The sequence below is a fragment of the Fringilla coelebs genome (assembly GCF_963513975.1).
Source record: "Fringilla coelebs genome assembly, chromosome: 2".
NCBI lineage: Eukaryota > Metazoa > Chordata > Aves > Passeriformes > Fringillidae > Fringilla > Fringilla coelebs.
Window position 1 is genome coordinate 25,346,976 of NC_140029.1, and position 24,186 is coordinate 25,371,161.

At 38.5% G+C, this 24,186-nt stretch overlaps 1 protein-coding gene across 1 annotated transcript in view; it reads right to left on the reverse strand.

Moving 5' to 3' along the window:
* ANKRD10 (ankyrin repeat domain 10) overlaps positions 1 to 13,773 on the reverse strand; it is a 37,260-nt gene extending 23,487 nt beyond the window's left edge. The window contains exons 1-2 of the mRNA XM_084223507.1: positions 13,478 to 13,773; positions 7,497 to 7,649 (exon numbers count right to left, since the gene is read on the reverse strand). Of these exons, the coding sequence (XP_084079633.1) occupies positions 7,497 to 7,649; positions 13,478 to 13,678 (354 nt within the window). The 5' untranslated portion in view covers positions 13,679 to 13,773. The remainder of the gene's footprint in view (positions 1 to 7,496; positions 7,650 to 13,477) is intronic.
* Between the last annotated feature and the right edge of the window lie 10,413 nt (positions 13,774 to 24,186).

Sequence of the window (24,186 nt, forward strand, 5' to 3'; positions counted from 1 at the left end):
ATGCATCATGATGTACAGGCTGCAGAGGAAATTCAGTATTTGCAATTAACCATCAGTATTAAGAACCACAGAGAAGAATCTGGAGTGAAACATTGCCTTGGAATAGTAAGTAAATGTTTTTACTGGTCTGTTAATGTGATTCATCCTCAACAGTTCCACAGTGTAGCAAGGGTTTTCTGGGGTTTTTTTCACTTTGTTTTCTTCCCCCTTCTCTTTGTCTCCAAACTTTGGACAGACTTCACTAGTCTGTTCCAGATATTAAACATGTTCTAACTGTATGTGCCTCAGTTTAGCTTCCCTGTTCCTTTTATTAAAATATCAAATTAACACAGCACCTTTACTGATTCACCAGTGTTTACACACAACAATGTTCATGCCTAACTCCACAGTACTGGCTAGACTTTAGCTCTAATTGAAATGAGAATATATGTAAAATATGATTATACTACCTAGAAGCTACTGTCTAAAATTGTCTGCCAAGATTTTGAAAATTTAATCCTATCTTTTTGGCCATGTGAGCATAACCCATGTGAAAATGAATTTTGGATTATAAGGTATGTATTCTCAATTTTCTACGTGACAATTTTATTTTATGGTGAAATATCTTTGTAACAAGTTACAAATTCATGGAGGGTAAGCCAGCTTACCAGTGCTTAAGACATATATTCAGCCAAACAGTGAACTACCTAGCACACCCAGCAGGAAACAACAATGGGACCAAACAAAGTTTACTTTCTTATAAAATAAGGGAAATTGTTGAGACTGACAAAGTTTGGACCCAGGAAAGAGCAGCAATGTCTTAGAGCTTAGAAAAAGGCTATAAAGCCCTTCTTCCAAAGTGGATGTCTGCAGCAGATGGATAGAAGACTGCTTTCCAATGAAGTTTATACACATTTTTCCTATTTGTAAGTTCCCCCGAAGTAACAGGAAGAGAAAGAAGTTTAAGAGAGGATACAATTTTTTAAACTAGCATACATGGAAATTTATTCGAGGCTAATTTATCAAGAAAAAAAATTTCTTTGAGTAATAAATTTTCCAGTCATAAAAGCAGTCTTCTATTCATCGTTCTGTTACTGCGTCCTCCCCTCCACCCTTTCGTTAAAGTGATCAAAGTATAGAAAGTAAGTGATTTGCCTCTTTTGGTCAGTATTAGTATCTGCAAACCCAAGCCTAAGTTACAAGAGAAGCACTCAATATGAAGTTCAGGTTAGGGTTAGTTGGCCATGCATATGGCAGAGATAACAAAAATCTCCCCTAACCCTATAAACCGGGCAGACTGCCCACAGCAAGATCTAGAGAACTGAATTCCAACATTGCTGTGGGGACACACAAAAAGGATGAGAGAAGACCTTTGCAAAAGGACTCCCCAGCATTGTAATAGAAGAATGAGCTAAGCTTATAGCAGCTACCACTTCCATCATCAAACAGAAATGATTAGTACTTCAGAAGGGAATATATGTCTTGAGAAGGACTGCTTTTAAACACTGGCCCAGAAAACCACATGTCTAAAGTTAAGGAATTCAAATAATACTTAAAAAATGACAGAATACACAGACACAGATTTTTATAGCATTCCTTTTAATTACAGCACCCAAATTTTAGTCGTCATTACTATTACGTTGCTTTGACATTCTCCTAAAGGGCCAAATATATTTGCACTGAAACACTTTCCTAGCCCTCCTCAGAAATTCTCTCTAGATTATAAGTTTGACTAAATGGAAAAAGAAATACACATGGGAAAATATATACATCTCACTGAAAGATGGCTTTTATATCTTTCAATGCATTCAGAAGAAAACAAAAGTACTCTGTATGAGTCTCAGAACAATTGTTTTGATTCAACAAGTGGAACCAGTATGACCTAACAGGAAAACAAAGTAACATTTTTTTCCAAGAAGTTTCTGAGAGCAGTTCAGGGTATATAGCCTGTCAGCACATTCTCATGTGTAAGATACTTCTTCCCTATCTCTTTTATCTCGCAAAAGAAATTCTTTTATTCTGAGAAGTTCTATTAATTCCTCATTACCCCTGATAACACTTCATAATCCTTTAAACTGGTCACACTCCCCATCTGTGCTTGAGTCTGATACAATCCCTTTTGTAATAATATTCCAGGAAGAGAAGCATCAATGACTCGTACCAGGCTTTCACAACTGGAGCAGAACTCGTCCCTCTGTTGTAACACTGCACAAACAGCCAAAACTTGTCTCACAATCTAGAGGATGCATTATAAATAAATGAGTAGAAACTCAAACTAAGTTTCATTAATTTAGCATTCCAGAGAATACATTTGATTGGTTCTGTGGTTACTAAATATTTTGTGCACAGTGCTCTTGAAGATATGACAAAAAGAATTAATGAACCATCACAGATACATTTAGTTTTTGCAACCCATTGCTGAATGCCTTCCTCCTTTGCCTTGGAAAGAATGGCCACCCTCTCACACAGACAAGGGCAGTTTTCTCTAGCTTGGGGGCATGACTAGATTACCTTTGACTTCCATTTCATTTTACTGAAAAAACATTTAGCTTCCTTCCTTATTATCTTTTTATTTATGTAGCTGAAGAGTCTTTTGCTTTTTTTGGCTTTAATCAGTAAATCTATCTCAGCTTGATTAATCAGTTTCCAGTTCCTCACTATGCTCTTAACCTCAAAATACACTTCATCTACTGAATAAATACTTTTCTCAAACCCTCTTCCCAGGCCTCCTTCATGTATGGATATTTTTTTCAATTCAGTCTAAAGCCATTTTTTACTCCATTTTTTCCTCCTGTCTTTCTGGGACCTGAATTCTGTTGGCTTGAGGATGGTCCAGTTTAATTCAGAGCACATTTCCTATTTTTTTTCTCAAAATTCCAAGTCCCTGGACATGATTAAATTGATTTCACTCACTGGTACCTTTACACTCCTTCCACTTATCAAAAAACAACAAAAAAACCCAAAACAATCAAACCAACCAAAACCAAACAACACAAAAATAAACAAAAACCCCCAAAACCAAAACAACCCACCCAACCAAAAGCAACTTACTTGCAGGAATTTATTTTTAAAATAAAAGTTCCTGAACACATTTACATTGAAAAGTTTCAACTACATATACTGTTTTGGATGGGACAGAGTTAATTTTCTTCATAGTACCTGGTAAGATGTTTTGGGTTTGTGACCAGCAAAGTGTTTTCAGTACACCAATGTTCTAGCTGGGAGTAGGCTGGGATGTGCCACATCTGGGACCACTGACCCAAATGGACTAGAGGATTATGATGAGACATCATGCTCAGCAAGTAGAACTGGGGCTGTCATTGCTCCAGCACTGGCTGGCATCACTGAGGTAGTGGTGAGCTTTTTGCACTGTGCTGTGAGGTTTTTAAAAATGTTTACCACTTGATCTTCTTGGATTTCTTTGTCTTTGTTTCCTTTTTTGAACCTGTTAACCTGTCTTTATGTCAACCCATGAGTTCTCACGCTTCCCTCCTGATTCTCTCCCTCACCTCATTGCGTGGGGGAACAAGAAAGCAGCTTTGTGGTGCTAAGGTATCCACTGGGGTTAAACCTCAACACTGTGCAAGCACTTCTAAAATATTTCTAGTAGTGAGAGCTGACTAAGACACAGAAGCCCTTACTTGATAAGAAATACAAACTAACTCCATTCCTCAACTCAACTGACTGAATTGCAATCATCTATCAGATGATCACATTTCCAAACACTACTCATTTCTTAGAACCTGTATCCTTATTCTTTCTGAAGGTAGGAAGCAGAAACTAGAGAACACTAAGTACTTTTCCTCCTTTGCTAAAAAGGCTTTTGTGTGCAAGTGAGAACTTATGGAATCTTTTTATCTGGATTTAGACCTAATTGCTGTTCAAAATAAAAACAGTAATATATCCAAAGAATGTTTTCTTCCTCCCCACAAAGGATATCAGTCTATTTACAGTTCTTGCTCCTACAGGTTGTCTAACCCTCCTAAAACTATCTGCCACCACTGCCATGTGATGGTAACTGACTGCATGAACACTAAGTTGCATCCCCTGTAAGGGTGCAGTATTTCTTTTCCCTTCCCTTTATGACAGGCCACACAACACTTTTTTTGGCCAATCAACAAAGGCAACATACAAAAGAAATGTTTAATAGGCTGAGGCTAGAGGGAAAATATATTTAAATGAAGTTAATGGTTTTTTAAATCAGAAGTACTTATTATTTAATGTATTCAATCTATACAACAGCCCAGAACCAATCTGTGTTGTGACAAGGATAAATCAGAAAAAAATCCTCAGGAAAACTAGCAGGATAATTGCTTTGCACTGCTACAGTGAACTAGAGCAGGCAGGCAGCCAAATGCAGGTCCTGAGTCACACTACTAACAACTATTAGCAGGCACAGCCTACTGAGGGGGAAAAAAAAAAGAAAAATCAGAAACAGTAGGACATTGTCTTGAATACACTGACGGGTAGAAACAGACCATTGCTTAGCACTTCAGCTTTCCTCCAGTGTATTTTTACATGGTGATCCTGGGGGTAAGGAACTGCCCACTGATGAGAGACAGATGTGATTCTAGCCAGCACATACAGTTACATAAGAGGCTGGGCATCATAGGATATACTCACATAATTTGTTTGGGGAGTAAAGTGCAGTTGGGACAAGCAGTTTTCAGCATTTGTCCTTCATTGCTGCTGCCTGAGAAGTGTCCTGGGCAACTCTCACCAGCAAGAAGATAAGACATGTTTAAGTTTTCCTAAACTTCAGGGCAGGCAGTATGAGCTACAATACAATACCTCAGGGCAGATATGAAAGCATGCATGCAAACTCTACTGAGTACCGGAGGTTTACGGTTAAACTGAGAGACTCGAGTGGATTCCTTTTCAGAAGCTATCCTTTTCTTTTTCCAGAAGTGAAGGGTTAGTCTGTAGCCAATGACCAGAAGTCAGTTTGGAAGGAAAAGTTTACTAGTTTAAATATCAAGCATTCCCAGATCTTTCTCAGCATGTGTTTTGTATCCAGTGTCCATGGAACACTTGTCCTCACACAAGCATTAGCCAGTGACTATGTCTGTTTGGAGTACAGCATCAGTCAGCGAGCTGGAAGGAATAAACAAAATACACATCAGGAAATAGTGCTCCAAAAGCTCAAAAGTGTGGGTGGAAGCCCTAGATGATCACCTAAAAGTGCTTGCAAGTTAAATAAGGAACAGAGATCATTTAAGGAGTTCAAATCAAACAAGAACAGTAGAATTTGACTGCAATTCAATAAACAGCTGAGGGGACTGGGGATAGCAAAGCATGCACTGTGCTTTACATAGCCATGTATGAAACATTCCAACTATCTGTGGGATGAGTTTTCTGCTTTAATTATCATCAAGGCATACTGCCTAGCTTTCAGTGCTTGTGCATGAGAAAACAGTGTGACTGACCAGTTGTATCCTATGAACTTCAGAGACTTTTTTGTTTCTACTATCATTTAACCAGAGGTATCTTATACTGTCACTAAACTGAGTCTGAAATACCTCTGGTCATATGTTCAATTAGTATCTTGTGGGTGCAAAAAAAGTTACTACATCGAAGTCTAACTTGAGCCTACCATTAATGGAATAAAAGGCACCCACCATGTCAGCTCTCAGCACCCATCTCTGTTGTGTCCGTGGTCTGTCACTGCCTCAGTCTGCCCCCAGAAATCTACAGAATCTACTATCATCACTATCTGAGAACTTGACAATGTGGAGGACCACTTGCTCTGGCAACAAGCCAGCACCATACACACTCCTGAGTCACTGGCTTGCCTTAGTAACTTCTTTAAGCTGGAATGAATCTCCTGCCCATTTTTAACTACATATTATACTGCCTTCTGCTTTCTTTTACAGTCATCTGCATGTTGCCCTCAGCCCATGGAGAGAGCTCTCCACACTCTTCTCTTCTTCTGGGAGCTAGTTGCTACTTTCTTCTTTGCTACAACCTCACTCACTACATGTGATTTTTTTCCCCCCTCATCATGTTCCAGGACATCAAGCTTGTTCTTCAACTCCATTTCAACCTCACTGGTCAGTTCTTCTCTTTATCCTCATAGCTGGAAACTTTCATTCTTCTCATTCATTCACTTTCATTCATTCTTCTCTTCTCATTTAGCAGTTATTTGTATATCTTTATTCTGTGCATGCCACGTTCCTCTCTAATCACCATTTCTTTACATTCTTACCTGGTCTCCAGATGCATTTACAGTTCTTGTATTTTCTCTTCTGAAGATTCTACCACTATGCAGCAATAACTTTTTGCATAAGTTACTTTTGTCAGGTATCAAGGAGAAGATGCGATCTATAGCCTCTGCATCCAGCCACCTTCATTGTTTCTACAATTCTCCTGGTGTCTCACAGCTGTTCTCAATGCACCAGACTTCTTTTCTGAAAACTCAACACAAACTTCCCCATTTCTTATTTTTGCACAGCTTAAAAAAAAGAAAGAACCAAACTCTAGAAATGCAAATGTTTTAGTTCTTCAGCAGACTTAGCTTAACTCTACTGCATATAAAACGCAGTCTGGCCCTTGAATATTTTAAGTAAAGTATGATGCAAGATTTAACAGGCCAGACATTTTATGGATGCTGTGCTATACCACAGCTTTTAACAACAGCATATGCTGTAGTATTAATTAGTCTCAGAATATTATTAAAAATACTTTTGATTATCATTAAAAAGGATGTTATGTATGACCAGCATACATAACAGATTCATTCAGTACTTCAAACATTTTCTTCAAAAACATGATGATAGTTCTTAGGTATTGATTCTTTTACTGTACCAGAGTACAACACTCCTTTGCAGGAATTCTGCTATTTAATGCACTCTCTGCTACCAAATAAATTACATACTCACCTAAAACTAATGAAAGTTATAGCAAAAAAAAAAAAGAACAAATGAAATTTTTAAAATCACCTATTCTTTCTTTGTTAGTCAAGTACATGTTTCTGATCTATTTTCAGGAAGCTACTAGAAAAGCTTTAGAAATAATCTAAATGAAAAACAACATAAAACCAGATGTACTTAAAATAAATCAAGGCAGCTCTTACTAGTTAGATGTATGAGTAAATCATGAAGCACCACAAAGGTCTCATGGTTCTGTAGAATATTAAATTTTTCAATTCTTAGCATATTTATTAAGTATTATGTTCCTCACTAGTCTTTTTTCTTGCCCCTGCAGCAGCACTACAATATCAGAATATTTGCTAATGCTGCCAATACCAAGGCAACATTACCATTTTGTTCAAGAAGCAGCAAGATGTCAATTCCTAAAACAAATATCCTCCAAACCCCTAGAGGCTTAAAGGACATTTATTAGTCCTACCTCTACTGCAAAGTAAAATGTCTATAACTGATAATTAAGTCGCTTGACTTCAGCTGATGTCAAAAATGAAGCATCTGTATGTTAATGTAAGGCTCATACATGTCATAAAAAGGGACCAAGACACTCCTTGCAGAACTATATGCATACATGAAATACACATTAATCCGTACCTGTTTATTTATGTTGGCCCCCACTTGAATCAACCAATTCAGGCACTGTGGATGTCCTCCAAAAGCAGCAATGTGGGCTGGTGTTTGAGCAAAACGTGTCGTACTGGCATTTACAGAAGCTCCAGCTCTTACTAACTGCATTAGGCACTCCAGCTTTAAAGACAGGAGGGAAAATAAAACCAAAAATGTTACACAGATGTGCTATGACAATTAGCACGTGGTAATAAATACATAAAACCTAGAAAAGCTAAACTTACTAGCAAGATTACATGAATGAAAAACAAGACAGAATATGAAATCTAGAATTTCCTCCTTCTTCCTTCACAACTTCCTCATTTGGTCAAAGACCATACCTGAGAAGTACTAAATTCTCACCTCCAAAACTGAATTTCACCTTTAATTTCAGAAAAGAGGAAAAGAGGACATAAACCCTTAAATCCTGACTACAAGAAATATTCAGTTCACTTTTGTTAAAAGAGTGGAAAGGGAAGAAAGTAAAGGAGGGGAAAAAAAACGGGGAAGAGTTCTGATCCAGCAAACATGATACTAACCAGATATTATTAGATAACATTTGCCAAAACAAAAGTGTTGTTAGGAGATACACAGATGCTGGACTCGTACTCTCAGCAGAGTTTATATAAAGCTAGATCAGAAAAACAAAAGATTCTTCATTTCTTTAATGTCTGAGTGACAGAAGATTAGTCAAGAAAACAAATACTTAAGACTATATATAATGTGTTAAATCTATAAAAGGAATCAATTCCACCATTTTCTTGTTATTTCAAATAAGAAACTGTTTAAAACAAAACAGGCTGCTTGTTTGTGGCACCACAAAGATAATAAAAGCCTTTTTTCTTTTAAAAAATTGCAACGGTAGAATTATATTCTGCCTTTTTTCCTAATATACTAACCAGAAGTGTCAGATAACCAGATACTATTTTTAAAGGTTCATAACTTCTCATTTGTAGAAACTAGGCAAACCACAGCTACGATGACCTCAACTTTCAAGAATAGTCAAAACAACACTCCTTTCCTGTCACACAGTAACATTGTATTGTTGATAGGAAAAGAAACTCACTATGCTGAAATAAACAGTTTAGTCTAGGCATCCATTTACTGTGGGTAGAAAACAAATACCACTGCACACAAATGCAGCAGCAAAACAAAGACCCTTACACCAGCTCAGGCATTGGTTCATATAAAACAAATCTGTGAGTGTCTCAGTGTATCACAATTAAAGAAAACATCAGCCACACCACAGCTGTGGAATAGTCTGTCCATAAAGGAGCAATTAAAAATCATCTGAATGTGGGCTGGCAGCTTGACTCAGATAGAAGCATCAACATCAGGATTATAACAATCTTCTCTGTTGCTGTATGTCAGCCTTTCTTTCTCCCCCTCTTAACTTGTAAATTCCTGATCTTGCTGAATTACACACGAGATAAAAGTACCAAACACTGTAATGAAGCACTTTATATTGGTTTTACAAATATATTGTCAACTTCATTTGTTTCCTTCCCTCATATAATTGAAACAAACATATGTGAACCCTATCCCTTTGGATATACAGAAGTCATTTTTTTGGACTGTAATGGAGTTAAGGCTGGACAAAGTTGTACCAGGAACTCATCAATGGCATGAAGTAAGGGTGAGGATAAGCAGAATATTGCATATTAATGAATCTAGCTCCATAAACATCAACATTGCCAAAGAGGAAGTACCTTTTCAAAAGAAAACAAGCACTTTTGTTGGGAAAAAAGCCCACATCCAATAACTTGTTTAAGAAAATTTATAACTCCAATGCTAGACTACTGAACTACATTTTGTATTTGCCAATATTAGACTTTCCATGATCTTCCCACGTTAGCACCCATAATATTGTTGTCAATCCTTAGTAGTTATTAATTAAATTGTAACACTGCAATTATTAAAAAGTCCTGTGATGGAAAACACTCCTCCAGCTACAGCAAGAGGTTCATCCATGGTAACTGAAGGCAAAAATAAACTTCAGCCAGTTTTTAGAACAATAGACTTTATTAATAGAGTTCATTTGAAAACACTTCCAGACAAGCATTACAACTTCAGGAAAGAATAATATTTCCTGCACAGGCACCAGGCTGAAAGAATTCCTTAATTAGACAGGCATTACAGCCCATCAACTGAAAAGGAAAAAACAAACTGATTCACCAGCACTATCCTTCACTGCTTGGATCTAGGAGGGCCACACACCATGATTATCCATGCAACTTCACTTTTAAACATTGTTTTTGCTTTTTTTTTTTTTTTTTAATACTCTGACTTTGGAGTCATAGAGTTTTAACTATGAATACATTTAATCCCATTAAAAGCTTGAGTAGGGATCTTCTGTATGGTTCTGCTTCTTCCAACACTATGGAAGAACAAGATTAATTCCATCCATTAACAGAAAAAGTCAACATGACAAAAAACAATACCTCACTTGATCATTTATGCTTGAGATCAGGACACAAGTCCACTTTCATTAAATACCTATATTGAATTCAGTAGGTATTTTCCAACCTAAAGCAGAGGTTAAACTGATTTAGTGAAGAAAGACAGGCCTCCATACAGACCACAACACTGGAAAAATGCCAAGCAGGAGACAGGCATTTTTATCTCTACTGCTTTTGTTCCAAAAGAAACAGAACATATTTACTACTATTTTGCTTCCTATAATGTAAGCAGTCAAATGACAAAAAAGCAGGCAAAGAGCACAAGCAAAGAGATGTGGTCAGAAAAAATAAAAATTAAATTGCAGGGGATTAAAAAGAAAACTAAGGTTAGTCGAAAACAAAGTGAATTCAAATTAAGATCAAAATGAATTTTTTATGCAAGCCCTGTATTTTCTACCCCTGGTAGCTTTTTTAGACTATTAACATTTTTACATTCTGACCCATCTTCTCAGAAATCTGTGGAATACCAGTGTAATTTAGGCCAGCATATAATTAACTCCAAATAAAACATAGAAACCCTAATGGGAATTAATTCACATCTCAGGAGACAAGCACTTTTCTGCAGTCAAGGAATGTCCTGAAATGCAAACTCCACCACAGGTACTCCACACAGCAAGTAAATTTGCACTTGCTGCTATCTCTAAAAGGAGCTCCATACTGTCATTAAATGCCCAGATATTACAACTAGAAACAAGTTGCAATATCCAGCACCTCCAATTGACTTGGCTGGTATTTTAACTATTAGCTGCAAACTGTAGAAGTGTGTTTTAGAATAAGTTATTCAAGAACTCTGTTTTCACTTTTAGTTGTAAGAGACCCCATTTTTACTGGTACTGGTGTTACACCAGTATTTTCTTCTCCCCCATAAACCACCTTTCCTCTTTCACATACTAATTTACAACCAGTTTGACTGTTGCTGCTACTTCCTTCCTGAAGCATATCTACAACTGCATGCAAGAATTTAGCTCTACATAGCTTCACTGTAAAATTCTTCTGTACTGACTGCCCTCTGATGCAGGGAGAGCCATCTTATGTTCAACCTGTGCCATAGGCAGAGGGAAAGAAAACTCACTTTGAAGTTCACCAAACCTGGACTCCTGCTGTGTGTGCAGGCACACAAGTCTGTAGATGCATGAACTGGGTTAGATTTCATTGCTGACAAGTAGTTCCAGAACAGAACTAAATCAATTTTGTCTTTTCAGCGTCCCACAGAGCGGCAGTGAGAAGCAATGGTCTGGGGACCATGTCACTAATTGGTCCTATATCAGACATACAGACATGAATTTCTCTCATCACATAATTTTTTCCAGGAAAAAAAAAAAAAACGAACAAGTGAATATCCTACAAAATCTAGAAAAACAAAGAAGTGAAGAGAAATAGTAACTGTTAACAGCAACAGTTACTGGCTAACAGTAACTGTTAACCAACACTTCAAAAATTAACATTTGAAAACTGTGGTACTTTGAGAAACAGAAGAATTTTCCATTTCATTTTGATGAATGTGAATTTGGGAAACAAAAATGCCATAAATGTGAATGTAAGACAGGCATCTGAGCAGCTCTTGTTTCACTGCTGGCAACACTGTTAACTGGTGAAAGGTACAAGTGTAACTGTGCCACACAAACACAAAGCCAGTCGGGTTTGGGATCCAATTACACTACTCTAACTTTTTCAAAGTGTTGTGCAGTCTTTGGCTCTGAGAAAGGAACACAACTTAACTAGAATATAAAGTACGTAGATAACTTCCACAAATTGCTGCCTAGATCTGATGGCTTTTAGGAAAAAACATAGGAACAAAATTCCATAAAACCCATTTACAGCCTATGTCACCTTGGCCTCATTTCATCTGCCACCCCCAATATGTGACACTGCCACTCATCAAATTTTGCCCATACCTAAGAATGAAAATAGCAAATACAAGCACAACGTGTTGCAGGCCGACTTGCTCCCTTTGTTTGCTATTTCTGCAAGAGTCTCTTCAACAGAAACTGGAATGCAAACAAAAGCTCACTCAACCTAGGATGGTTAGCAGCAAGCTGAAGATGCATAAAGGAAAAAACAAAACAACACATACACTATCCAAAATCTATATCCAATAATTAAGTAACTACTATCTCGCAAAAGCACGACTGCCAGAAGCTCACACTGAAAAGAAATTCTTACAAGACAGAAAAAGTAAACAGAAGACGGTAGGACCAATTAGTACCTTAACAGTTCCTGCGAGTGTACTTCACAAGGAAAATAAAGGCACTCCACTTTTTTCGGAGTGAAGATTATTATCTTCTTTCTCAACAGATAAAAGACTATTCTACATTTTGGATTTTGTGAGTTTAGGGTTTTTTGTTCTCTTTTATTTTAGGACTGGAAGACGACTTAGCTAAAGCTGCTCCTAAAAGCTTCTCAAAGAGGCAACTGCAGATAACATCACATATAGAAACCATCTCCTAATGTCCTTTAATAAACCATGACAACTGCCTAAGTACATCAATCTTCCTCCTCTGGCACACAACCAATAAGCAAATAGAAGTATATGGGAAATGGGAGGGAGAACAAGAACAAAAGCCCTTCGAATTCTAAAGTCAGACAAACCAATGAGGGAAAAAAACAGACCCCAACCGTATGCAGGCTGGAATCCTGCATAATCTGAGATACTCACTGCATCAGAAACAAGAAACGCCTGTGTTAAAACCAAGAAATTAGAATACCACTCATTCTAAGATGTGAAGCTAGCGCAGCTACTTCGTATGTTTTGGTCTTTTCTGCAACAGAACGACGCCAATGCAGAAAATTCCATACGTATGAACCGCAAATTATTTTTCCTACGGAAGGCCAAAGGGGAGCGCCTTACAGGCACAACAAGCACCTTCTGCCCGAACTCCTGCGAGCCGGTTGTCATAACACGGGCACCACAACACAGCGGTCTCCAGGTGCGGAGCCCGAGGACGGCACAGACCGCGCAGACAAAGCGCCAAGCGCCCGGGCAGGGAGGGCCGGCATGCAAGGAGGATCGCCGAGGGCGGGGAAGAGGTCGCGCCGCGGCGGTGCCTCCAGCCCACATGGCCGGCGACCGCCGGGGGTGCCCGGGGGGGATCGGCTGCTCCTCATCATTCGCTCCCGTGCCGGTGGCCCAGGAGAGGCGCGGGGCCGCCGCTGTCAGTCGGGAAAGCGGCGGGGAGGGAGAGGGGCGGCTGTCGCCGGCAGTGGGGTGGGATGAGTGATGCCGAGACGGCAGGTGCCGCCAGCCCCGTGACCTGCGCCACCCACGCCTCGCTGACCGCGGGGACAGGAACGGAGCCAAGCGCCACGGCTGTCCGCTCCCGTCCCGCCCGATTCCCTGAGGAGCGGCAGGAGGCGGTGAGGAGGGGGGGCGGCGGCGCCTCCCGGCACAGCGCACGCTAGGGGCAAAGATGGCGCCGCGTTGCGCGCGAGCGGGAATCGCGCCCTCCTTCCCCTTCCCGTTCCCGTTCCCACCCCCGCTCCCGCCGCCGGCGGAGCCCGGCCAGGCCCCACCTTGCCGAAGTGCGCGGCCCAGTGGATGGGCGTCCAGCCATAGAAGGAATCCTCGGCCGCCAGGTCGGAACGGGGCGAGCTCTGGAGCAGCGCGCACAGGGCGGGCAGGTCCCCATCGCGGCAGGCGCGGTGCAGGGGGAAGCGCAGGGTCAGCAGCTCCTCGCTGGAGAAGCCCGCCTCGGGGCCGGCTCCCAGCGACATGGCGAGCGGGAGAGCGGTGAGAGGGAATAGGAAGGAATGGGGGAGGGAAAAGGGGAAAGAGGACCGGGCAGGAGCGCGCTGCCCTGGCGGGAAGCGGCGGCGACTGCGGCTGGCGCGCGCGGCCCCGGCACAAAGGGAGCGGGGCGGGGCCACGCGAGACGCTCCGCCCCCTGGAGGGCGGGGCCGCGCGGCCCTCAGGGAGCCCGGAGCGGGGCGGGCGGGGTGCAGCGGGGAGAGCGCGTCTGTTCTCTTCCCCTCTCGTTCGTGCTCCTTCCTCCTCCTGCTCCGGCATCGCCTGTCCCTCCTTCCCTCTCCACGTCTCTCCGCCTTCCCTTCCTCCCGCCTTTCCTTCCTCCCGCCTTCCCTTCCCTCACCCTTTCATCCTCTCCCTCCTTCTCGTTCCCTCTCCCTCTTTCTCCCTCCTCTCCTTCCCCCTCCTTCTCTCCCTCCCCTTTCTCTGTTCCGCTCTTCTCCTCCCTCTCCTCGCCCGGATTTTCCCTTCTCCGAGGCGGCAGAGCCGCTCTGGCCGCAGCGGCCGGGGCAGGGCGGGAGCGCTTTGTGCTCCGGCACCGCGGCTGACGGCGCCGGGCCGTGTGTCCGCAGGGAAGAGGTGCCGGCAGCGCGACAGGGCCGAGCCGCGGGGCAGCGGCTGTCGTGGTTTGCTCCCGTACACCACGGACGTGCTGTCAAGCCAGCTTCAGTACTCGGAGGTCACTACGGGTTTGTACAGCTCAGTGGATTGCAAACCAAAGGATAACCCCGTCAGTGTCTGGTTAAAATGACAATGCCTGATTTTAAATTGTTTGAACCAGAAATCAGTCCCTGAGTAATGGCTCCGCAGAATTTTTAAGGAGCTTCCGTTGGTTGCTCCTAATTGTTTTCTGTCCGAAGAATTTGTGAACGTCTTTTTCTGACGCCAGTAAAATTTAATTGATGATAATGAAGAGTACAATTGTTTAAACGTAAATTCACTCACCTGTCGCTGAAAATTATGGAATCACAGAAGTATAGAATGGTTTCAGTTGGAAGGGATCAATCCAACGCCCCTGCCATGGTCAGGAACACCTTCCACTAGACCTGGTTGCTGAGATCTCCAACCAGCATCCCCTTGAACACTTCCAGGGGCTTCCACAACTTCTCTGGGTGCCAAGGAATATTCCTTGTTCAGTATACATTATTGAGCAATGCAAGCCAGGAATTATATTCTAAGAAAAGAAGGAACAAATAAATTTCTGCTAAAAGTGTCAAGAGACCCAGGCATTTAAAAAGCTTTTCTTTAACATCAGTCTAAATTGATCGTTAAGATTCTGTAAAATATTTTTTTCCTAATAGAGGACTTCTGACTTCTCAGCAATTGTGATTCTGTAGGCATTCCTCACATTTATTTGGCTTTGCATTTTGGCATGTATAAAGCTGTGTGTGTACAGTATCCAGTGCTCAGAGAAAAGATTCCAGCACAAAGAAAATCACCTGCACACAGAAAGAACTGCACCTTGGCTTATAGCCCAGCACAAAACACCCCTCTGACATATGCATCCCATGGCAAATACTCTTCTTGTACATATGTAAAATGTTAGGAAAGGAATTGGACAGTCAGCATATGGGGCCATTTTTTAGCCTTCAAGAAGGTGGTTAAGGAATTCATTCATCGTGGAAAGGCACTGACAAAGAGTGGGTGTTTGGTTGGATTGTACTGCTCTCATGTAGAAAAGGTCCTTTCCAGAAAGCTATTGCAACAACAAACCGGAGATTTGGCTTAAGATTTTCCTTAAAATATCACAGGGATGGCCTGAGCTGCCAACCTTGGATTTAGACTGTAAAAATCATAGCAAAATGAAACACCTTTTTTTGTGTTCTCAAAGTTTTGTTTTGATATTCACGTAATAACATACAGCTCTCTGTATTTAGGACTAGAAGCACAAGTTTGGTATCAAGATATTTAACTCTAAATTCATAAAAATAATTAACTTGAAATGGGGCTATATTTTTATAGCTGTATTGAGTCAGAATATGAAGATGGAAATCTTGCTTTCAGAAACTTTTGTTTTAACCTTAGCTGTCTTTTTTATTTAAACTGTAAAGGCTTATTTAATTTTTTTAATCTGCAAAATGGGAATAATAAAATCCTGTCCTGAGTGGTGGTAAGAAGCTCAATTAATCAAAGTGCTTTGAGATAAAAAACATAATACTGTGAAATCATATAAGATAAGGCATTTAGCATGAGGTGTTGCTGCAGCTAATATTTGTATCCCCTATATATTATTATATATTCACCAAAATAAAATATCACTTCAGCTTCTAGAATGCTGCCAAGTTATAAATCTCAGAATAATGTGCAAAGGAGGATGGATTACACATCAGCCCTTTTATAGATGGTGACACTGAAGCACGGGAAAGCGAAATGCTTTGGCCAGGGGAGGGAGTACTTTCAGCTACAGCAACTTTCAGTTCAGTCCCTTATCCTTAGCCTTACAAAAACAAACATTTTATTGGCCCATTTTATGTTGGACGTGGCCTTTTTTTTCAAAAGTTCTGAAAGTTCATCATCCTATATGCACTTCTGATCCTGGGTTATGAGGATTTTTTTCCCATGTGCAGCTAGGCAGATGCTAACACTTTTATATCTGCATGCCTGGTTAGGAGATTAAATAATGCAGATCCTATATGATAGAGCAATTGAAAGAAAGAAAAGAAAAAAACCAAACCACAAAAAACCCAAAAACAAACAAGGAAAAAGCCAAACCAAAACGACCCTCCCCCCAACCTATACAACAGCTTATGTCATAAAAGTGGACCTTACCAAAATGTTTGGTATTAAAGAACATGGTTTCCCAGGTTAAAAAAGCAATGTTTTTTATAGCGTAGTCTATAAGCACTGACATAGTTGTTCACATATTGTTTATAACTATCACAAAAGGTAATAAATGTGAAGAACATGGGTTATAGTGAAGAGGAACAAAAAGATTCCTGGCCTTGAGAAGATTAATATTAAAGATTTGCATGTGTTTTTTGTCTCATACAGGGATATAGAAACTGCCACACCAGACAAAGGCAGTCTGGCTAGTTTCCTTATGGACAGAGACTTATTTACCTGCTAGTAATTCCTACAAGGTAGACAACTACCACTGCATTCCTTTTGGAGGGGTGGAGGAGAATGCAGGGAGGGGAAGAGGCTTTAACAATGCTATGCAGGAATTCAGCATGTGGAAATGAATTCTGGTATATCTTGTTTTATGGCTAAATTCTTTGTTATGAGGTCAATCTTTTGGATTTCCATGCCAGTGATCTATACCAAAAGTTCCAAAATAGCACAGCACAGTGCTCTCTATATGAGACTGATTCCTTAATCAGTCTGTAGTTGGCATATGACTTGTGAAATCACATTTGTCTCTCTATTTTTTGAAATGTGAATCATTATCCAGATAAATGTAAAAATGTGTACATTTTGATATTCTGCTTTTCCTTTGACTTCCTTAAAATATTTTGGCAATGGACTTCATAAGTTAATTAAATTTAATAGAAGTAAAATCTTTAACTACTGTCATGTCTTGTGAAACTGAGGGCATGGAAATTCTGGGGTTTTTAACATTTCATTTTAATTACATTAAAACTTATTCTTTTGTACTTCTCTATCATTATTGCAGCTTAATTCTGTACAGAGCAAGACACATCTTAAAGAGATTTTCAACAGTCTTGCTGTGCAAAAGATCAGATACATAAAATATAAATCTGTTTCGTGATTCTATCTTCTTTCTAGATGATAGCTCTGGTTTCCTTGACCTGCTATTATGGTCTGTTTGCACATGGCATAATTAGAGAAATTGAGAGTCATGGGTTAAACTGTGATTTACAAACTTTTATGAAAAAGAGCTGCAGTAATATATAACATTTCAGGTTCTTTGCATTTGCTGTTTTATATAAAGACATTTTAGTGTTTAATGTATTTAATGTTTTTTAAACTGAAGTCTTTATTGGAATGCAGTCATTAGTATTGTAAGTACTTACAGTTTTATTTATTAAAAAGATACATTTTTGGTTTTTAAAATTACTCAGAGTTCACCTACTAAACTTAGTAGAACACATTTTTGTATATTTGAAAAAAAAGTACTTATTTGCAGTCCTATTTGCATTAATTTCATCCTCAGATCTATTCTTGGTCTTTTACGGGAAGTGAGAAGCTTTGTTTCTGTTTCTGTCAGATCAAGGAGGTAGACTTCATGTTTTGTTGGGGCGTTTAACAGAATTAAATTTCAAGTAGCAGAACACACAGAGGAGCTTATAGGCAAAGCAGAGTGGAAGAAGAGATTGGTTCTATTTTAGCTAAGTTTGCTTTTATGTTCTCTTTTAGCTAATGGCACAGAAATAAAATGGTCTATAAATGAAGGCTTCTTGAATATTCACTAGTCTAACAAATATATATTTTAAAAGCAAACATGTTATTTTAAACACGTGGTTTGTTGAAGAGGATTTGCTGTGTTACTTAGCTGTAGTGTACTTGTCTTCTCTGTGCCACTCTGATAAAATAAATAAATTTATTTACCTGTTTTTCTTTTCAGACAGGTTGAATACGGAGTATTTTATAATAACTTGTACTGGACAAAGTCAGGATTCTGTTGGGGTTTTTTTGTTCTTGTTGTGGTTTTTTAGGTTTTTCTTGGTAAAATGTACTCTAGAATTTAATCAAATACAGAATTCATTCAAATATCTTCATTCTTGCTGTAGGAAGTTTGTGCTGGTTAACACTTAGGGCTTTATTTAGTTGCCCATACATACATTTCTAGTGCCATTTGAGATGCCCAAGAGTATTTGTCCCTGTTGCCAGCTGCTGCTGCAGAACAGGATAAGTTTACACAAGTTCTCTGCCGCCTGCACAGAGCTGATAAATATCTTGGGAGTCTGAAGGCTTCTTAGGCTAACACTTCTCCACAAATGTCATTTAAATTGACATGCCCAGTCACATAAGGAGTTCCTCAAATTTTGTCTCGTCCTGAGTCCCATTAAACCTCTCGTCTTTGAAGGAGGTTGTCACAGAGTCGCTGTTTACATCCTACATTATGCCTGAATGTAGTTCTGGGTCTGTGGGTCATTGTAGTAGCTACTTGTGTTTCATTCTGTTTTCCTGTCTTTGAGGGTGATTTTCAAAAGGACAAACTTATTAAGACATTATTCATCTTCCTTTTTTCTTTCTTTTTCCTTTTTTTTCTTTTTTTTTCCTAAAACTCTCAGTGAACTGTAATGAAAATGTGACATTTCTTTAGATGCCATGATTTTTTTTAGCAATGGTGGGAACTTTACATCATTTTTCTAGTGTAAATAGAGACTGACTCATAATTTTCAGGGAGTAGTTCAAAGATTAGATTTACTTCTTATTTTTGGTTAAATTAAATCACAGCCGAATGATGCACCACTTGAAGTATGTTGTTCTTATCTAGATTTTTAGCTGTCTTCACCTTTCTTCAGCAAAGACTAAGTGTTCTATTTAAATCACTCCTAAAACAGCATCGGAAATAAACACTTTTTTTTTTTCAGATGGAAGTTATTGGGTAAAAGAGCTGAAACATTTTGTAAAAACTAATTTCATGAACTTAGAAATATTGGTGTTCAAGTGCTAAAACTGAGTGTGCATAGTATGTGAGGCCTCTGGAGGTACAAAGATCAGAAAATTAATAGCAGCAGTAGCTGCTAACATGGAAAAAAAAAGTCATGAGTGGAAAAACAGTAAACTGAAAAACCTTTATCCTCCTTTCCACTCCTCAGTTCTCAGAGTTTTGTCTGGCAAGAAAAGCAGGGAATCTGTCTGACTTTCAAATAATTACTGATGTATTACTCTGTTGGAGGCTAGTAGCAAAGAGCAGCTGTGCCCTGTAGACAGAGCCAATTTCTCCCTTTCCCATCCCCCATTTCTGACTGGCTTCCCTGGAGAAAGCAATCTCACTGTTAAATAAACTAGGGTTGGGTTGCAAGACAAACCAAGAGTTCATTGGGAAAATATTTACTCATGCGTAAAGAAGCCCTTTTTAAAAACTTTGCTGCTTAGGAAACGATGTGATTTCATGGGTAATAAATAAAAACAGATTTGTTGCACTACAGCTGTAAAGCTGCCATCTTTTATGAGCCTGGGAAGAGTGACCTTTTTCATCATAAGGCTTTGTCAATTCTGCCTCTGTGCAACTCTGCTCTTCCTTCTTCATATATGTGAATCATCTGGGCTGTGCTCAGCTGAGAGGTCTTGTCCCTAAAAGATAAGGTCTGGAGGTCCCTAAAAGATAAGTTAATTATAGTTCTAGGCTTTTTGACAAACTACCTTTCTTTTTCCCACATTCCTTACCAATTTTAACTGAAAATTAACATTTCTTGAGTGGCAAAATACAAGTATTGTGGTTAAAACAGTACTGTAAGAAATCAATACCAAACCATTTCCATTTCTATTGAGCCTGAATCATAGTAACGAGAAGGTTCTTCAACGTCCTCATCTTCAAATTGTGTCCTGACTGTAAAAATAAAAATAAAGGAAAAAAAAATTAACATTTAGGGTGAATATAAATCTCACTTGCTGATTACTTGGAATTAGTAAGTATCTCCTATCTGGAAAACTGGATGGGTTAATTGTGTAATAATCTAGAAACCGTCACATGGGAAAGTATTTAATGAAGGTGAAAATGCCACTTCTACTTACAAAGAGAATAAACAAAAATCCAGAGGAAGGTGAAGAGTGTAAAACATCTGTCTCTAAGCCTAGCAAGTGTTCTTGAAACCTGCACCCTATGCAGTGAGATTAGATGCTTGTATTTGAGGGATTTAGTTCTTACTTCTCAAAAAGACTGTGCTCCTCCCTAAACCTTGATTTAATAAAGCAGTTGTGGCACTACATTTTCATTGGAGATTGGTGCCTGGTGTTTCAGGAGAGGGATTGAAAAAAAACTAAACAGCCTGTGTTATCAGAAATGGTTTCTATTTCAGCTAGCATCATATAAAAGGAGCCATCTTGTGGTTGTCTCCTTTGAAAATAAAATGTTGCTGTAAGATTGCCTTCAAAAGCTGAAGTGAAACATGTTTCTCCACCTCTGTAATGATTTTTCTTCTGTTGTTTAGAAATGTAACCTTCCGAATAACACTTGATCTTTCAAATGCTTTCACTCAGAAAATTTTTTTTCTATCAGGTCCCAGTTCTACCAAATCTTCTGAATTAAAATAGCACATCTGTCTGTTTATACAGGATTAAACTAGATGTGATCAGTCTGATTTCACTGCTAGTCAGTTCATCCCAGTAATTTCTAGTCCTCTGAGCTCTGATCAGACAAACACAGTAATTTGCACTCCAAATTTTGCTTTAAACTAACAATTAACAGCATGTCCTTTGAAGTACAGCTCTTAGAGGAACTGTTTATTATGCTAAGCGATTTTTATCTGTATCTATATCTATCTATATCTATACCTATACCTATATCTATACCTATATCTATATCTATATCTATATCTATATCTATATCTATCATCTATATCTATCTATATCTATATCTATATCTATATCTATATCTATATCTATCATCTATATCTACCTGTCTCTCTATAGAAAGCTATCATTGAAATGTACTCGCAAGGAACTCTGGGCATTCCAGGTACAAGGCATCCCTACCCTTTGCTCCTGGACTTCCAACTTATCTTGGGGAGCCAACATTTAGATGACACAGCAGTCAGATTTCTTCACCTCTTTGCTGATACACAATAGCACTTACCAGTTTTAGAGTTTGATAAATCCACAAAATCCTGAGTAGATGAGCAAATTTATTTTATGTAGATTAGCTCACTGATGCTTGTATCAATTCATTTAAATTTATTTTTTAAAACTCCCCACCAAATAACCTTATTTAAGCCATATAAAGACAAGCTTCAGTCATAATGTCTCATGTTCAATTTCCCTAATAACTTTGAGTAAGGTTATGTATGATTCAGCTTGGGTAGCCATCTGCCTGCTGCAGTTGGCCAAGGATCACCATGACTTGCTGAAAATACAGAAAAATGTTACAGATTTTATTTGATTGCTTTTTACATTTATTGGAAGGCAAAACTGCCTGGAATCTATATTTCTGGTAAATTTGTGCACATATGACAAACTAACAGATAAACTAGGTCTTACTTTAGAATGTGCCATTTGAGGTTTATTGTGTTCCTCAGAGTTGAAGGAAAGATTGTTCTAGGAAAATGCAAATCTGGAATTGGGGTTTGAAGTGAGACTAACATTTGTTCCCGCTGAAATGGAAGGTAGACCTTGAGGTCTAGGAGAGACAGGATTAGTAATAGTTTTTACACATCTGTATTGGAAAGACATTGTAAAAATATATTTTGGAAAAAGTATTTGAGACATTGGATTAAAATTAGACCTGATAAAATTTTGAATCAGAGAATACTGATTGCTTTTTTACTGAAAATATGTGTGGGCTCCTTCAGAATATGTTTTCTTTGTTAAGTATAACTTTTCTTAATGAAAATCTGATTTAAAAAAAATTACTGAAATAGTTCAAAGCTTCATACTACAATTGGAATTTTTTTAAGCTGTTAAATAAGATGCTTAAGTTTCTTTTCATTTTTTAAATATCTTACTGATATCTTTACTTTTTCTTCTCAGTTAAAGAGAAGACTTAAAAATTGTATTTTTCTTGAGATGGAAAAATCATTTTCTGTGTCACTCTAAATAAGATCGAACAGTCAAATGACATCTCACTGTTTGAGAAAATTACTTAATTGAATGAAGCACCACAGTTGTAGAGAACATAAGCAGGGAAATGACAGGTATCATGCCATGTCGAATTTGGACATAATCTATCAGTAAGATTGTGTTTGCTCTGCTGCAAGCAAAAATAATTTTCATGGGTAATCATAGATCTTTACTTTCTATTTTAATTACTGCTCTCTATCTTGCATCTAGTAAAGGAGATAGAATCTCTGGAATGAAAGATGTAGGAGAGGATTGTAAGCTATTTCTTGGAAATAGGTTAGAAGCAAATGAGTTAAAATATCTCCCCTCCAAAAGTTTTGCTGGTATGACAGTGATGATTATTCTGAGTGCTGGAATAAGAAAAGCAATATATATATGGGATTGTTTTTCACACAAATAATCTGAGGCTATATAGGAAAGTAAGTTTTTCAATGTGCAGGATTCTGGAAGATAATGGATTAGAATAAAATTTTAAAATAATATTGATTAACCTGCCTAATTTCTGTATCTGTTAGGATACAGAAAGTCTCCTTTCAAAAACTGAGTCTGTACATCTCTCAAGACATCCACCAGTTACCTAGAACCACAGCTTGACCTCTGCCTCTACATGTTTGAATGGTACTGGAAGCAAAAACTTATTTTTCATATGTTTCCACAAAAACATGTATTTACTTTGGTGAAACTGAAATCACATATTCATAGATCCCAGACAGATGTAGTTGTGGAACTTTTTTATGAAAAGGCTTACAAAAGTCCAGAAATTTGGCAACTATAGCATATTCAGAGGAGAATAAACACATTCTAAGAAATGTAGAATGTAAAGTTAAAGGAGGATAAAATGTAAGAATAGACTGCTTGGAAGTGAGTACCTTTTTAAAGAATTGCATTCCCTCTAAGTGCTAAACTCTATGAAAGCTGTTAAAAAGTACCAGCCTATACTCACTTTACAGAACAGATCAGAGTTGATTAGAATTACCTGGATTCAGCTTCCAGAAGTTTCTTGTTGCTAAGTGAATTTGTAGTCATAGATGCGTTTCTTAGCTAGGTCAGCACTTCCATATTAATAAACAAGAAGTCAAGTAAGATTTTCCCTAGGAATAAATCACTGCCATCCACTGTTTATGGAAGCTTTTAGCAGATCAGCCTTAGAGTTACCTTTGTCCAGATTTTTTTGTTTCTGTTAACTAGGATTATGCTGAGTTGGCAATCAGAAATTATGTTATTCAAAACAGTAAGGAAAGCATTTTAAAACTGTTTTGTGAAATAATAAAATGGCAGAATCTATAAGAGAATGTTGTAATGCCACAATCTGGAAATTGATCCAAAAATGAAACTATTTGTCTCCCTGCTTCTCTTTGCACCTTGACATATTAAATGAATGTGTCATTTACTTGATTGAAATCTTTTGCTTCAATAGTAAACTCCTGATTTGCTAAAAATAAAATACTTTTGACACAGAGAGACATTTCAAACATCTTTGGAGGAAAATGAGCTTTATCTGTGCTCTGAAAAGTTTACAGATATCATGCACATAGTACTGAATATCCAGTGTGGGAGTCCAGTGGAAGTTAATCAGTGATATTTCCTGTGAATTCACCTTCAGATGAGTGTCATTTCTTTTTGTCATTTACTTTGGTATTATATTATAACAATTGAATATTTGTTCCTTTTTATAAAACTTTAATATTGAGAAATATACTGTATTTTTACCACATCCAGTAGATGCTAGACCTCATTTAAATCAGCTAAATGCTGCTAAAACCCTATTGCACACCCTTGGTTCTTGCAGACA